At 44.9% G+C, this 15,222-nt stretch overlaps 1 protein-coding gene across 6 annotated transcripts in view; it reads left to right on the forward strand.

Moving 5' to 3' along the window:
- DGKD (diacylglycerol kinase delta) overlaps window positions 1–15,222 on the forward strand; it is a 327,255-nt gene that overhangs the window by 205,724 nt on the left and 106,309 nt on the right. For all 6 annotated transcript variants that reach the window (XM_033959775.1, XM_033959776.1, XM_033959777.1 and 3 more), the window contains one exon: window positions 11,634–11,768. In XM_033959775.1, coding sequence (XP_033815666.1) covers window positions 11,634–11,768 — 135 coding nt within the window. The remainder of the gene's footprint in view (window positions 1–11,633; window positions 11,769–15,222) is intronic.

The raw sequence follows: 15,222 nt of genomic DNA on the forward strand, positions 1-15,222 counted from the left end.
CTATTCACTCTCTTTTTTTTTCTCCTCTTCCTGCCCTGTATTCATCTTTCACAATCAGATTTTCTTCCATTTTTCTTCCTCCTTTTCAAATCTGTCTAGCTTCCATTTCTTCTCTTCCTGCCATTCATAGGCGCCATCATCTTCCTTCCCTTCCTTCCCTTTTCCTTCCATGGTTTTCCTTTCTCCTTTCTCTCTTCTCTCCCCTCCCTCTCTCCACCATCTGTGCTTACTTTTTCTCCCCTTCCCTCCTCTGTCACTATATCTCTTATTATCCCAGGACAAGCAGGCAGCATATTCTCACACATGGGTGACATCAATGACAGAGCCCCGGTATGGACATTTTAAAAGTGTTTGGCCACTTTAAGTCTTTAGAAAGTTTGCGATAGCCTGCACTGCGCATGCGTGAGTGCTTTCCCACCCAACATAGGCGCACGGTCCCTCAGTTTCATAGTTTCCGCGGAGCTAAGAAGTCGTGTTTCAATGGCTGTTGAAATTTTTTCCTTTTTTGCTGCCTTCCCGCTCTCGCGGTTTTGACTTTTTAGTCATAGTTTCTTTTCTTTTCACTGTCTTTCAAAAAAAATAAAAGGAAATAATTTTTTTCTGTTTGCAGGCGCTCGGCCCGGCGGGGCCTCTTTGTCCGCCTCAATCATCGCGTTTAATTTAGCAGAGGCGGTCTTCCTGTCCATGTCATGCCCGCTGACGGGTTTTAAAAAGTGCAGTCGCTCTGCTCAGGCTATTTCTGTCATTGACCCTTACCACTGGTGTCTCCACTGTTTGAGGCCCGCTCACTGTCCCGAGACTTGCACACGCTACTCTTCATTACAGAACAGGACTTTGAAAAATCGTCTTCTTCAGCAGGACAGCTCTTGGGTGCCACCATGGAAGGTGAGCCTTCTTCAACAGCGACACCATCTGCGGTGACCGCACCGACCAAAATGGCACCAAGATCTTCGGCGTCGACAGATCCACCAGCGCTAACTCCGGTGTCAAAGTATACCATCTCTTTGGCTAAGCTGGCTAAGAATCCTTCCACTTCTCCCTCCGGGACGCTGGTCAAAGCTTGAGCCAAGTCATGCCGACCTCACGGAAATCCTGTAAACGCACGGCTCCGATCTCGGTGAGTGCTTCCTCAACGGCCTTCTCATCTCCAGACCATGTTGCAGCATCAGTGGTACCGGCGAAAAAGCCAATGGTGCCGGTGCTCTCCCTAAAGCAAAAAATAGACAACTTGCTTAGGGAAGAATTAGGGGAGCATTTTCAGTTGTTGATGCCGGCCCAGCTTGTGCCGCTGTCGACACTGACTCTCCCATTGCGGGTCCAGTCTGAGCTGCTCACGGCGCCGACTACACCTGTATCGGATGCTCCACCGGTGTGGATGTCCTCAGGACGGGAGTCGAGCAATCCACCTTTACGGCACCATTCCTCCTTGACAGACTTTTCGAGAGGTCATTCCAGCGAGGTCTGGTAAGATAAGTCTAAACATACTGAGACACCGACACCAACCCACTGACACCGTTCCCAACATAAATATTCTTCTATGCTCTGAGATTCTGATTTATTGGTAGACCTGACTCGGAGCCACTATCTACCACTGAGGAGGACTCTTCTGCTTCAGGTTCACCTCGTCGTTCTCCAACTAGAGCCTCTTCTCTTTCTGAGAAACTTTCTTTGTCCAGATTTCTCCGCCAGATGGATAAGGATCTGGATATTTCCTTGGAAGCGAACTCTAAACATAGCAAAGAATATTTAGAGACATTAGACTATGACTTGCCTCCTAAAGATATGTTAAAGCTGCCTCTTCATGCCATCCGAGAGAGACTTTTTTCAAAAACTTACAGACTCCTTTTTCAATTCCAGTGCCTCCTAAGAAATTAGGGTCATTATACAAAGTGGTGCCACTTCCAGGCTTTGACAAGCCTCAACTGCCTCATGAGTCACTTGTAGTGGAATCTACTTTGAAAAAGTCTTCCGGGGCCAGTGTCTATGCATCCGTTCCTCTTGGCAGAGAGGGCTGGACAATGGATAAATTTGGTAGACGCCTATACCAAAATTCAATGTTAACAAACATAGCAGGAAATTACAATTTTTATTTTTCCTGCTATCTGAAACACCTGGTCAAGCTATTTTCCTCTTTCCAGAAATACATTCCTACACGTATGACTAAGAATTTTGTCTCCACTGTTTTCCAACTTCGCAAGTATATGGTGAGGTCCACCTATGACACATTTGAGCTCACCTCTCGGGCAGCAGCCATGTTGGTGGCTATGTGACGTCTTGCGTGGTTGCGGGTCTCCGACCTGGATGCTAACCACTAGGAATGTCTGGCCAGTGCTCCGTGTCTGGGTGACAAACTTTTTTGGTGACTCTACCGACACTGCCACGCAGAAACTCTCTGCCCAAGAGGCCATATGGGACACGTTGGTGAAACCTAAAAAGAAGCCTCAGGCCCCTAGACCAGTGTTCTTCAACCTTTTTACACCCGTGGACCGGCAGAAAAAAAGAATTATTTTGTGGACCGGCAAACTACTAGGACTAAAATTTAAAAACCCCGTTTCCGCCCCATCTCCGTGAGCTCGGTCCCCACAAATCATCTGATCCCATCCACACAAGCCTCAGTTATGATTTTATATTGAATGTATTTTATCTATATAATAAAACCGTAGGCGGCGCATGCGCAGTCTTATCAGCGTGCTTCCATGATCCGTATGTCCGTGGCCGCCAAGACTGCAGCATGCCCCGCGCTTACTACGGCCCCACGCGCAGCTCAGTTCGGCACGGCGGTTTCCCCAGATAGGGGAAGCCGAAAAACTCAATCCCGCCTCATGGTCCTGCCGCCGCTCACGAATTCCCCCCCCCCCCCCAAATCCTCCTGCAACAGCCGCTACCGCTCCTGTTCAAAGCGGCCTGCTGAGGTTCGCGGCCGCTGTAACGAACCTCGCAGGCAGCTCTCCACATGGTAGCACGTTCCCTCTGACGCAATCGCGTCAGAGGGAACATGCTACCGAGTTGGAGAGCGGCCTGCGAGGTTCGTTACAGCGGCCGCGAACCTCAGCAGGCCGCGTTGAACAGGAGCGGTTGCGGGAGGGGGGGAGTTTTAACAGGAGGAGTCGCCGAAAAAAACCTTCAGCCGCAGCAGGCCAGCACACGGGAAGGGAAGGGGAGGGGCCGAACGGAGCAGGGCAGCTCAAGGTAAGAAGGGAATGGGGGGTGGGGGAAAATGTTTCTACTACTCAGCAGGGACCTGGAGGGGAAGGGAAAACCGCTGCTGCTTCTGCAAAGGAAAGTGGTGGTAGGGGAGAGAAGGGAATGGGGGGTGGGTGGGGGAAAATGCTGCTACTACTTCTCAGAGATCTGGAGGGGAAGAGAAATATCACAGCTGCTTCTGCAAAATAAAGTGGGGGGGAGAGAAGGGAATGGGGGGTGGGGGAAAATGCTGCTACTGCTTCAGCAAGGACCTGGAGGGAAAGAGAAATACCGCTGCTGCTTCTGCAAAGGAAAGTGAGGGGGGGAGAGAAGGGAATGGGGGGGTGGGTGGGGGGAAATGCTGCTACTACTTCACAGGGATCTGGAGGGGAAGGGAAATAGCACTGCTGCTTCTGCAAAGGAAAGTGGGGGGGAGAGAAGGGAATGGGGGTGGGTGGGGGGAAATGCTGCTACTACTTCTCAGAGATCTGGAGGGGAAGGGAAATATCACAGCTGCTTCTGCAAAATAAAGTGGGGGGGAGAGAAGGGAATGGGGGGTGGGGGAAAATGCTGCTACTGCTTCAGCAAGGACCTGGAGGGAAAGAGAAATACCGCTGCTGCTTCTGCAAAGGAAAGTGGGGGGGGAGAGAAGGGAATGGGGGGTGGGTGGGGGGAAATGCTGCTACTACTTCACAGGGATCTGGAGGGGAAGGGAAATAGCACTGCTGCTTCTGCAAAGGAAAGTGGGGGGGGGGGGAGACACAGAAAGAAATACAGACAGACAAAGGAGGCTAGGGAGAGAGACAGACAGAAATAAAGACAGACAGGGGACCAGAGAGACACAGAAATAAAGACAGACAGGCAAAGGGTGCCAGGGAGAGAGAGAAAAAAAATTGCAGGAGGGAGAAAGACAGAAAGAAAGGAAGAAAGAAACAGGAGCAGGGAGAGAGACATAAAGAAAGAAAGACAGACAGCCATATATTCTAGCACCCGTTAATGTAACGGGCTTAAACACTAGTTAAAGTATAAAAAGAAACAATATTCTGTAGAATTGTCATTTTATAAATACAAATAATTCAGAGCAAGGATCAACAAAAGCCCTGTCTCCCCTCCCCTTCACATATATCCCCTCTACTATCAAGAAAACTGAACAAGCCAAATTATTACAGAATGCTACACAGAAATATCATGCTAACAGAATACTGAAGTAACACATGACAGGAATAGTTTTAGGGGAGTGCAACTAGGGCAACTGCCCCCTGGTCAGAGAGCGCCCTAAGCCAGCTGGAATCTAAAGAAGCACTGCCTGGGTTTTGCAGTCCCCAGTTATGTCTAACACCAGCTCTAGCAGGATATATATTTCAAATCTGATATATTCTAATCACAAAATAGAAATAAAATTATTTTTTTCTACCTTTTGTCGTCTCTGGTTTCTGCTTTCAATCTTTTTTTCACTCTCTTCCTTCCAGCGTATGCCCTCTCTGTCTCTTCAATCCAGCATCTGCCCCTTCCATCCACTGTCTGTCCTCTCCCCCTTCCATATGGTATCTGTCTTCTTTCTATGTCCCTCTCCTCTTTCCATCCAGCTTGTGCCCCTCTCTCCTTTTTACATGATTCATTCCAGCTTCACTGCTCTCTTCATTTTTATCTCTCCTACACCAGATTTATCATCGTTGTCCCTCTGCTTATTTTTCTGCTGACCCCTTCCTATCATCAATCTCTCTACTTTCTCATGCCTGTGTCTCCCCTTCCCCTCCTCTAATCTCTCTGCCAGCTGTTTCCTTCCTTTTTTCATTCTCCCTTCCCTCCTCCTCCTGTCCAGCAGTAACTCTCTTCCCTTCCTCCCCTCACAGAAGCATCTCTCCTTCTCCTTCTCCCTCTCCAGTAGCAGCTGTCCCTTTTTTTCCTGGCCCAGCAGCTTCCCAGATTCCTTTCCCTCCTCCCCTCCCAGATGCATCTCTCCTTCTCCCTCTCCAGTAGTAGCTGTCCCTTTTTTTTCCTGGCCCAGCAGCTTCCCAGATTCCTTTCCCTCCTCCCCTCACAGAAGCATCTCTCCTTCTCCCTTTCCAGTAGCAGCTGTCTCTTTTTTCCCCTGCCCAGCAGCTTCCCAGACTCTGATAGTGGTTTTCTCCCCTCCCAGCAGCTCTTCTTACTTCCCAGCGCAGCGATTCACGAAGGCAGCCTCGGGTCCTTTGTTGGGTCGTGCCGCCTCTGAGGAAAGAGGAAGTTGCATCATCAGAGGCAGCCGCGACTCAGCAAAAGCCCCGAGGCTGCCTTCGTGAATCGCTGCGCTGGGAAGTAAAGGATAGCTGCAGAGAGGGGAGAAAGCCACTGTCGGAGGCTCCCCAAGATCTCTCCGGCCCAGCGCACGCTTCCGATGCTGATCTTGCCGGTCCTGCGCGGACCGGCAGGAAGTTGAAATGAGTCAATCTTGCCGGTCCTGTGCGGACCGGCAAAAATTTCTTGCGGACCAGCGGTTGAAGAACTGTGCCCTAGACCATTCAAGCCTGCCTCTTCTTACCAACATAGGTTTGCTGCTAAGGTTGCTCCTCCTGTTCCTCCTCCACCTATAAGGCAGAAGCAACCACTATGTCAATAACCTAAACAACTGGGTGCTCAAAAGAAACCTACACAGCCTTTTTGATGTGTTCCTTATGAGCGTAGCCACAGTTCCCATCCTACATTCTCTTCCTCAGCCAATAGGGGGGCAGCTTCAATATAACATCAATCATTGGGAGCTCATCAGCTCCGATCTCTTGGTGTTAAACATCATTCGTCAGGGTTACACCTTCACTTCCACACCCTTCCTCCGAATCATTCTCCAAGAGAGTCTGCTTCAAACCCTGCCCAGTCCTCTCTTCTTCTCCAGGAGGTTCAATCCCTTCTTTTCTTCAGTGACATCGAGGAAGTTCCCCTCTCTCAGCACAACCAGGGATTCTACTCCTGCTATTTTTTAGTTCCAAAGAGGACGGGAGATCTGCAACCCATTCTGGATCTCGGAGATCTCAACAAATTTCTCATCAAGGAGAAATTCCAAATGTTCTTTCTCATCCTTCTCTATCCCCTACTAGCTCAGAACGAATGGCTATGCTCTCTAAATCTCAAGGAAGCCTATACTCGTATACCAATCCATCAGTTTCCCAAAAATACCTTCACTTCCAAGTGAATCAGCGCCATTACCAATACAGTAAAACCTTGGATTGCAAGTAACTTGGTTTGCAAGTATTTTGCAAGACAAGCAAAACATTTTATTAAATTTTAACTTGATATACAAGCAATATCTTGCAATACAAGTACATACAGTATACACACATCACAACTGAGCCGATGGTTCTTCTCTCTGACGCTGCAGGAGTGTAGTGACTGTTCTAAACTAGCAAAGTCTTGCAATACGAGTACATACAGTATACACACATCATGTCATCACAACTGAGCCAATGGTTCTTCTCTCTGTTGCTGCAGGAGTGTAATGACTGTTCTAAATGAGCAAGGTCTTGCAATACAAGTACGTATAGTATTTTGTATTAAAGTTTTTGGGTTGTGGAACGAATCATCTGAGTTTCCATTATTTCTTTGGGGAAATTCGCTTTGATATATGAGTGCTTTGGATTGCAAGCATGCTTCTGGAACGAATTATGCTCGCAAACCAAGATTTTACTGTACAAGGTACTTCCGTTTGGCCTGGCTTCTTCTCCCAGGGTCTTCACGAAGTGCTTGATTGTGGTAGTAGCGGCCCTCCAATCCCACACGGTCTTCAGGTCTTTCCTTATCTGGATGACTGATTGATAAAGGCGTCATCATCTCAAGCAGTGGCTCTGGCGACAACTCATACCATATCTTTCCTTCAAGCCTTGGGTTTCAAAATCAATTTCCGCAAGTCGAACCTGCACCCGACTCAACGTCTTCAATTCATAGGGGCTATTCTTAATACTACTCTCAGAAGGACGTTTCTTCCTTCAGATCGCCTAACCACTCTGCTTCATCTCTGCCAGCAGATGTTTCAACTCCAAACAATCTCTGCAAGGCGCATGATGGTTCTCCTAGGCTACATGGCCTCCACAGTTCATGTGACACCATTCGCCAGACTGCATCTGCCCACTCCTCAGTGGGCCCTCACTTCTCAGTAGTCTCAAGCAACAGATCGGCTATCACAACATATCTGTGTAACCTCATCTCTTCAGCAGTCACTCCACTGGTGGATGACCTCCTCCAATCTATCCAGAGGTCTTCTTTTCCACTTACCTCCTCATCAACAGGTGTTTACGACGGATGCTTCCCCGTACGCTTGGGGAGCGCACATGAGCGGTTTTCAAACACAGGGTCATTGGACTTCCAGAGAGTACAAGTTTCACATCAATTTGCTCAAACTCAGAGCGATATACTATGCACTGAAAGCTTTCCAACATCAGCAATCAAGTCCTCCTCCTTCGCACAGACAATCAGGTAGCAATGTACTACATAAACAAGCAAGGAGGCATGAGCTCTCTTCCACTTTGTCAGGAGGCTCAAAAGATCTGGCTTTGGGCGACAGCCCGCAACCTTTTTCTGAGTGCAGTCTACATTCAAGGTGAACAGAACTCCTTTGCAGACAATATCAGCAGAATTCTAAAGCCTCACGAATGGACACTCAGCTCGACAGCTCTCCAATCCATCTTTGCACAATGGGGCACTCCGCAAGTGGACTTGTTTGCAGCTCCCCACAATCACAAGTTACCCCAGTTCTGCTCCAGACTTTACTCACCTCACCATCTGGAAGCAGATGCGTTTCTGCTGGATTGGACGCAAATGTTTCTGCATGCGTTTTTCCTCACACTCCTCTCATCTTGAAAACTCTTTTTAAACTCAAGCAGAAGTCAGCCACCATGATCATCATAGCTTTTTATTTACTATAATGGAAAACTTTGCTATTTAGGGCCCCTTTTATCAAGCTGCACTACAAGTTTTTAGCACGAGCCAGCGAGGTAAATGCCCCAATGGTCATAAAATTCCTATGAGCATCAGAACACTTATCTCGCTGGCCTGTGCAAAAACCTTTAGCATTGCTTGATAAAAGGGGGGGGGGGGGTTAGTGATTTACAAAGTTATCCATATATGTAGCCCGGATGTGTTTGTTTTAAAAAAGCACTTGTGTGGTCAGTAGAGGAACAGGATCATCCCACCTTTTACAAGAGACTGTCCATAGCCATCAATCTTATAAATGCTTTAAAATATTTATTTATTAAAAAAATTTATAGCCTGGACTTGATCCAAGGTGGCGGCAGCTTAACTCCGGCGTCTCCATTCTATCTGTTGCAGGAGCTATTCTTTATTTCCTTAGCTCTTACCTTTTGCGACGGTATGCCGCATTCTAAACGAAAGGGAATTGTTCGAGCTGAGCCCCCTGCGGCTCAAACTTCTACCCCTAGACAGCGAACCATTCTGGATTTCATTGGAGCCGGTTCCCGTTGAGACATCGGAGGAATGTCTGGCAGTTCCCTGACCAGAAGAGAGGTTGTGGCCTTGGACTGGGAGGTTTCTCTCCCCCCCCCCCCCCCCCCCAGATGTTCGTTCCACCGCTACGCCCAGAGACTACTGCGGCTGAGCAGGAAGTATCTCCCATTATGCTTTCTCTGAGGGAGACACCTTCACCAGGGGTTGTAGCTGCGATAGAACCTCCGAAGGCAGGAGAAACCAGAGAGGTTTCTTCTCAAAGTAGAAAATCATCTGCGGTGTCATTAGAGAGCATTTGGGAAGCTTTCATGAAAATTAACTCTACAGTGAACAAATCTTCTCAAGAAATTGCGACGCTTGTGAGTACTGTAAATACTCTTTCAGAAAAGCTCCAAGGCACCACAGAACATTTTAACGCAGAACTTAACCAGGTTAAGAGTAAGGTGACGGACTTACAGAAATGATTAAGGACAAAACTAATTTAAATAGGAAAATGGAGCAGTTGGAAAATTACAATAGATGATTGAATATGCGTAATCTCAATTTTCCAAGATCAGTGAGAACCTATAGAAATGTTTAAAAAACACCTTATGGAAATCTTGAAGTATTCCTCAGACTTAATTCCACCAATTAACCGTATCTACTATATCCTCCCCTGATCAAGGAGCTGGACCTACGGATTTACTGAGTCTCACTGAAATATTTGAAACTTCTGTTTCAGAGACCACAGAGTGAGCTACTTTATTAATTTCCTTTGTTTTTGAGCAAGACGCAAATTCTTTCCTACAAATATATTTTCAGAATTCTCAATCTCTATTTCTGGGGAAAAGAGTCTGGGTCTAATGGCAGAAGGGCTTCGAGGTAAAATAACATTATTCGCCGATGACGCCAAACTGAGTAATGTAGTGGGCAAATGCACAACAGACGAAGATTCAGTGCCCGACAACATGATGCACGACCTACTCCTACTGGAGCGATAGTCTAGGACATGGCAACTCAACTTCAATGCCAAAAAATGCAAAGTTATGCACCTGGGCAGCCAGAATCCATGCAAGTCTTATACCCTTAATGGCGAGATCCTAGCAAAAACGGTAGCAGAAAGAGACTTGGGGGTAATCGTCAGTGAGGACATGAAGTTTGCCAATCAAGTGGAGCAGGCTTCATCCAAGGCAAGACAAATCATGGGCTGCATACGAAGGGGTTTCGTCAGTCGTAAGGCGGAAGTCATTATGCCATTGTATAGATCCATGGTGAGGCCCCACCTGGAATACTGTGTGCAATTCTGGAGGCCGCATTATCGCAAGGATGTGCTGAGACTGGAGTCGGTGCAAAGAATGGCCACCCGGATGGTCTCGGGACTCAAGGATCTACCATACGAAAAACGGCTTGACAAATTACAGCTATACTCGCTCGAGGAGCGCAGAGAGAGGGGGGACATGATCGAGACGTTCAAGTATCTTATGGGCCGCATCGAGGCGGAGGAAGATATCTTCTTTTTCAAGGGTCCCACGACAACAAGAGGGCATCCGTTGAAAATCAGGTGCGGGAAACTACGAGGTGACACCAGGAAATTCTTTTTCACTGAAAGAGTGGTTGATCGCTGGAATAGTTTTCCACTACAGGTGATTGAGGCCAGCAGCGTGCCTGATTTTAAGGCCAAATGGGATCGGCACATGGGATCTATTCACAGGGCAAAGGTAGGGGAGGGACATTAAGGTGGGCAGACTAGATGGGCCGTGGGCCCTTATCTGCCGTCTATTTCTATGTTTCTATGTTACCCAGATGTCACGAGGCAAACACAAGACAGGCGGAAACTTTTCCTGATGATGAGGTCCGAGACTCTGACACTTGGGACAACTTTTCTTTTAGCCTACCCATGTAAATGTTTAGTAAAGTACCTTGGAGTCAAATATGATTTTTTTGTGCCTGAACACTTGCGAGCATTTCTTGATATGAAGAAGTTGGGTACTGTTAGTGTTTAATGTTTGGAACACATACTATGTAACAGGAATCTCTGTTAAGCCTTTTCCTTTCATCTTATGATTTTTATTGATATTAGTTTCTCTTCACTATTTTTCAGATCCTTCCTACTCATTCATAGTGGTCTAAGAAAGTTTATTTTATTACCTTTGGACTTTTGATACAATGTAGGATTGTTTCATCTGTTTTTCTTGTGCAAGGATATCTTGTGAATTATATGAAAATTCAATAAAGAAATAAAATAAATTTTTAAAAAAAATTATAGCCAGCTGTATCTAATAGTTCTGCATGGAGTACAAGAAAACATACACAAAACCCCCACACAATTACATAATAAAAGCAGAAACAATCAGCAAATATCAGTTCACTTAAAATATATACTGTCATACAAACTACTGATAAAAATGCTCAATTATTTATTTGGATTATTGTACCCAAGTATCAAAGTTTATACCATTCTTCCATAGATATATAGCCATGAACACTGCACAGAGAATATACATCCTGTCAGTACATGATCAGAAGCTGTGCACAAGAATCACATGTATGCATACAGACTCAGGTTGTTTATAGAGATTCCAGCATTCTCTGCAAGGATCCTTTATTGCATAAATGCACAGTTGTCAGCAGTAAAAATTCATCATTGCACCAGTACACCATTATGCATTCTGAACTATGATTTAGTTTCTCATTGGCATGTGTTCACAAGATCAGCCTTTCTGCTGAAAGTTCTGTATTGCAGGGGTATATATAATGCATATGTTGTACAGGAACTTTACATGAGTACTACATATAGGTATACAACTGATCCCTTGCCATGATTCTGATGGGATCATATGTGTGCTGTGGAAATTCAGACTGTAATTTCAGAACAGCTACAAGTTGTTTAATATAGTAATATCTTTTTACTTATTGTTTTTTAATATATTAGATATATACCACTTAGAAGTTAGGTAGGTGGGATATCAAATTTTAATAAACTTAAGACTTGACATGATACACACTTTGTTCTTCTCCATCATCATGTTCTTATTGCACAGTGTCGAATGGTGAAGATCACAATCCTGGGAGATGAAGGTGTGCCTGTGCAAGTGGATGGAGAAGCCTGGATTCAGCCACCAGGATACATTCGTATAATCCACAAGAATCGAGCACAGACTCTAACTAGAGACAGGGTAAGAGGGAATGTACTGCATGGGAGCTGAGCCATTAATTATATCCATCAGGGATGATACAGGGTAATTACACGCACATATTCCTCCCTTAGAGAACAGACAGGATAACTGCATCTTCTAGTATAAAAGGCATATGAGTCTTACACCAGTGGGTTATTTTCCTCTGGTCATGAGTTGTGTAGAAGACATCTGTATTTTTTTCTTTCTTTCTTGGCTCCGCCCCCTCCATCACTGGATAGTTCTCTAGCTCCTCAGTTTTTCCTTCTACACATGAGTTTAACTATGACTTTCTGATCTTACTTTTTATCATTTTTGGTGTTTTTTTAAATCCAGATTTGGAGGCAACTCTGCCCGGGAGAAGGCACAGACTCTCTTGACAGAAGTCTGTAGCTGGGAGGGCAACCCTTTTCAAGGGCACCTACCTGCCAAGTCTGCATTAAGACTTTTAGCAGCTTAGTGGCCATTCCCCTGGTAGCAAGGCTCGCTTCCTGTTGGTACTAGAGCTTGAGCACAGGCTGTGTGGCCTCATGTCAGTATTGAGCATTCTAATGGATACCATGGAATCATATTGCCCCTCAAATGTAACCTTTTTAGTCTTTCCTCATATGAGAGGAGTTCCATCCCCTTTATCATCTTGGTCGCTCTTCTTTGAACCTTTTCTAGTGCCACTATATATTTCTTGAGATAAAGAGACCAGAATTGAACGTAATACTTCAGATGAGCAAATACAGTTGCATTATAACATTCTTAGTCTTGTTAATCATCCCTTTTTTAATAATTCCTAGCATCGTGTTTGCTTTTTTGGCCTCCGCTGCGATTGTGTGGAAGGTTTCATCATATTGTTTACGATGACACCCAGATCTTTTTCTTGGGCGCCAACCCCCAAGGTGGACCCTAGCATCTGGTAACTGTGATTCAGGTTATTCTTCCCAATGTGCATCACTTTGCATTCATCCACATTTAAATTTCATCTTCCATTTGGACACCCAATCCTCCAATTTCCTAAGGTCTGTCTGCAATTTTTCACAATTTGCATGTGCTTTAACAACTTTGAACAGTTTAGTGCAGGGGTGGGTAACTCCGGTCCTTGAGGGCCGGAATCCAGTTGGGTTTTCAGGATTTTCCCAATGAATGTGCATGAGATCTATTTGCGTGCACTGCTTTCAAAGCATATTCATTGGGGAAATCCTGAAAACCCAACTGGATTCCAGCCCTCGAGGTTCATGAGTTGCCTACCCATGGTTTAGTGTCATCTGCAAATTTAAACACCTCACTCGTTCCAATTTCCAGATCATTTATAAGTAAGTTAAATAGCACCGGTCCCAGTACAGATCTGTTTACTCTCCTCCATTGAGAAAATTGACTATTTAACCCTATCCTCTGTTTTCTATATGATTACATTACATTACATTAGTGATTTCTATTCCGCTTGTACCTTGCAGTTCAAAGCGGATTACATTGGAAGAGAGCTGGACATTTCCAGGAGGTTGCATTACATTGGAAAATTGCTGGTACAGGTTACAAATTTAGGATTCATATTATATTACATTGGAAAGATTTCAGGTTACCTTACAAAGATAATTCAGATTAGCATTACATTGGGGACAATTTCGGGTTGCATTACATTGATGAATATCCGGCTTCCTTATATTGGTAGATATCTGGAGATAATTAGGATACTGGTTGATTACTTGGGTATCCGGTACTTTTTGGGACGTTGAAGAAGTGAGCTATACATGGGAAGAAAAAAGAATAAAGATGGGATGGAAATGAGGGGGAGATTAAGTTGATTGAATATACTTTTTGAATAGAAGTGTTTTGATTTCTTTTCAGAATGCTTTTAGGTCTGATGTAGTGGTTAATAGTTTGGAGATGGAGGGATCAAGTTTTGCAAGGAGATTATCATATAGCTTTTTGCGATGAGTGCCTTTGAGTGGTGGGTAGGAAAATGGGGTCAGAGTTCTTCTTATTCTGGGTGGAAGGTTACAGTTTAGGCGATTGTTTAGGTAGAAGGGTGAAGTACCTTGAATTACTTTGAAGATTAGAATGTATAGTTTGAATTGAATTCTAGCTCGAATCGGTAGCCAATGTGAATCTAGGTAGGCATTGGTGATGTGTCACATTTTCTGAGGGAATAGATTAGTCTGAGAGCAGTATTCTGAACAGTCTGTAGTTGTTTGATCATGTTTGTGGGGCATGGAAGGTAGAGGATATTGCAGTAGTCTACAAGTCCTAGTACAAGTGATTGAACTATGATTCTATATTGTTCTTTGTCAAATAATTTTCTGATTTTTCTTAGGTTGCGCATTGTGAAAAATGCTTTTTGGGTGGTTTTGTTGATTTGAGTTTGCATTGTGCAGCATCTGTCTATCTGCACTCCTAGGATTTTGAGTGAGGACTGTTTTGGGTATTTGGTTGCTTTAATTTCCAGATCTGTTGTGGATGGATTTTTGTCCGTTTCTAGCATTAAGAATTTGGTTTTGTCCGAGTTCAGTTTCAGTTTGTGGTTAGTCATCCATTTTTCTACTTCCTCCAGTATTGTTTCCAGGTGTCCTGATGAGGTGAGGTCTTGGGTGTCATAGGGGAGGAGAATGGTTATGTTGTCTGCGTAGCTGAAAGATGTTACGTTAAGGTTGTCTAAGGTGGTACCGAGGGAGGATATGAATAAATTGAATAGGATGGGTGATATTGGAGACCCCTGTGGTACTCCGCAGGGGTTTGACCATGGGTCAGATTTGGTGTCTATTAGCTTAACTCTATATGTTCTTGTTTTAAGGAATCCTTAGAACCAGTTGTAAACTCCACCAGAGATCCCTATAGCATCTAGTATCTGGAGTAGTATGGTGTGATCTATTAGATCGAAAGCGGCGGAAAGGTCAAGTTGGATAATTAGGATCCTGCGTCCTTTACTGAGGTACTGTTGGGCTATGTCCAGCAGTGTTGCTAGTAGTGTCTCCGTGCTGTGGTTTGTTCTGAATCCTGATTGAGATGAATGAAGTAGGTTATGGTCTTCTAGGTAGTTGGTGAGGTATTTTGCCACAAGTCCTTCTATCAGTTTGCCGTACAATGGGATTGAAGCGATGGGTCTATAGTTGGAGGGAGAGTCTATAGGACCTTTTTGATCTTTCAGTAGAGGAGTGATTATAATCTCGCCTAATTCTTGTGGGAATTGACCTTCATTGAGTGTGGTTTGTATCCATTGTATGAGGCTGGTTTTGAATTTAGGGGAGGCATTTGTAAGCAGGTACGATGGGCAGTTATTCAGGTCGCATGAGGTATGGCTATATTTTTTGTAGAGTCGGTTCAGGTCCACAACTGAACTTTGCCACCTATCCCATGACTTTGTAATTTTCTCAGGAGCCTCTCATGAGGAACTTTATCAAAAGTTTTCTGAAAATCTAGATGCATTACATCAACTGGCTCACCTTTATCCACATGTTTATTCACACCTTCA

The sequence above is a fragment of the Geotrypetes seraphini genome, chromosome 9 (genome assembly GCF_902459505.1).
Source record: "Geotrypetes seraphini chromosome 9, aGeoSer1.1, whole genome shotgun sequence".
In the NCBI taxonomy this organism is placed as follows: domain Eukaryota; kingdom Metazoa; phylum Chordata; class Amphibia; order Gymnophiona; family Dermophiidae; genus Geotrypetes; species Geotrypetes seraphini.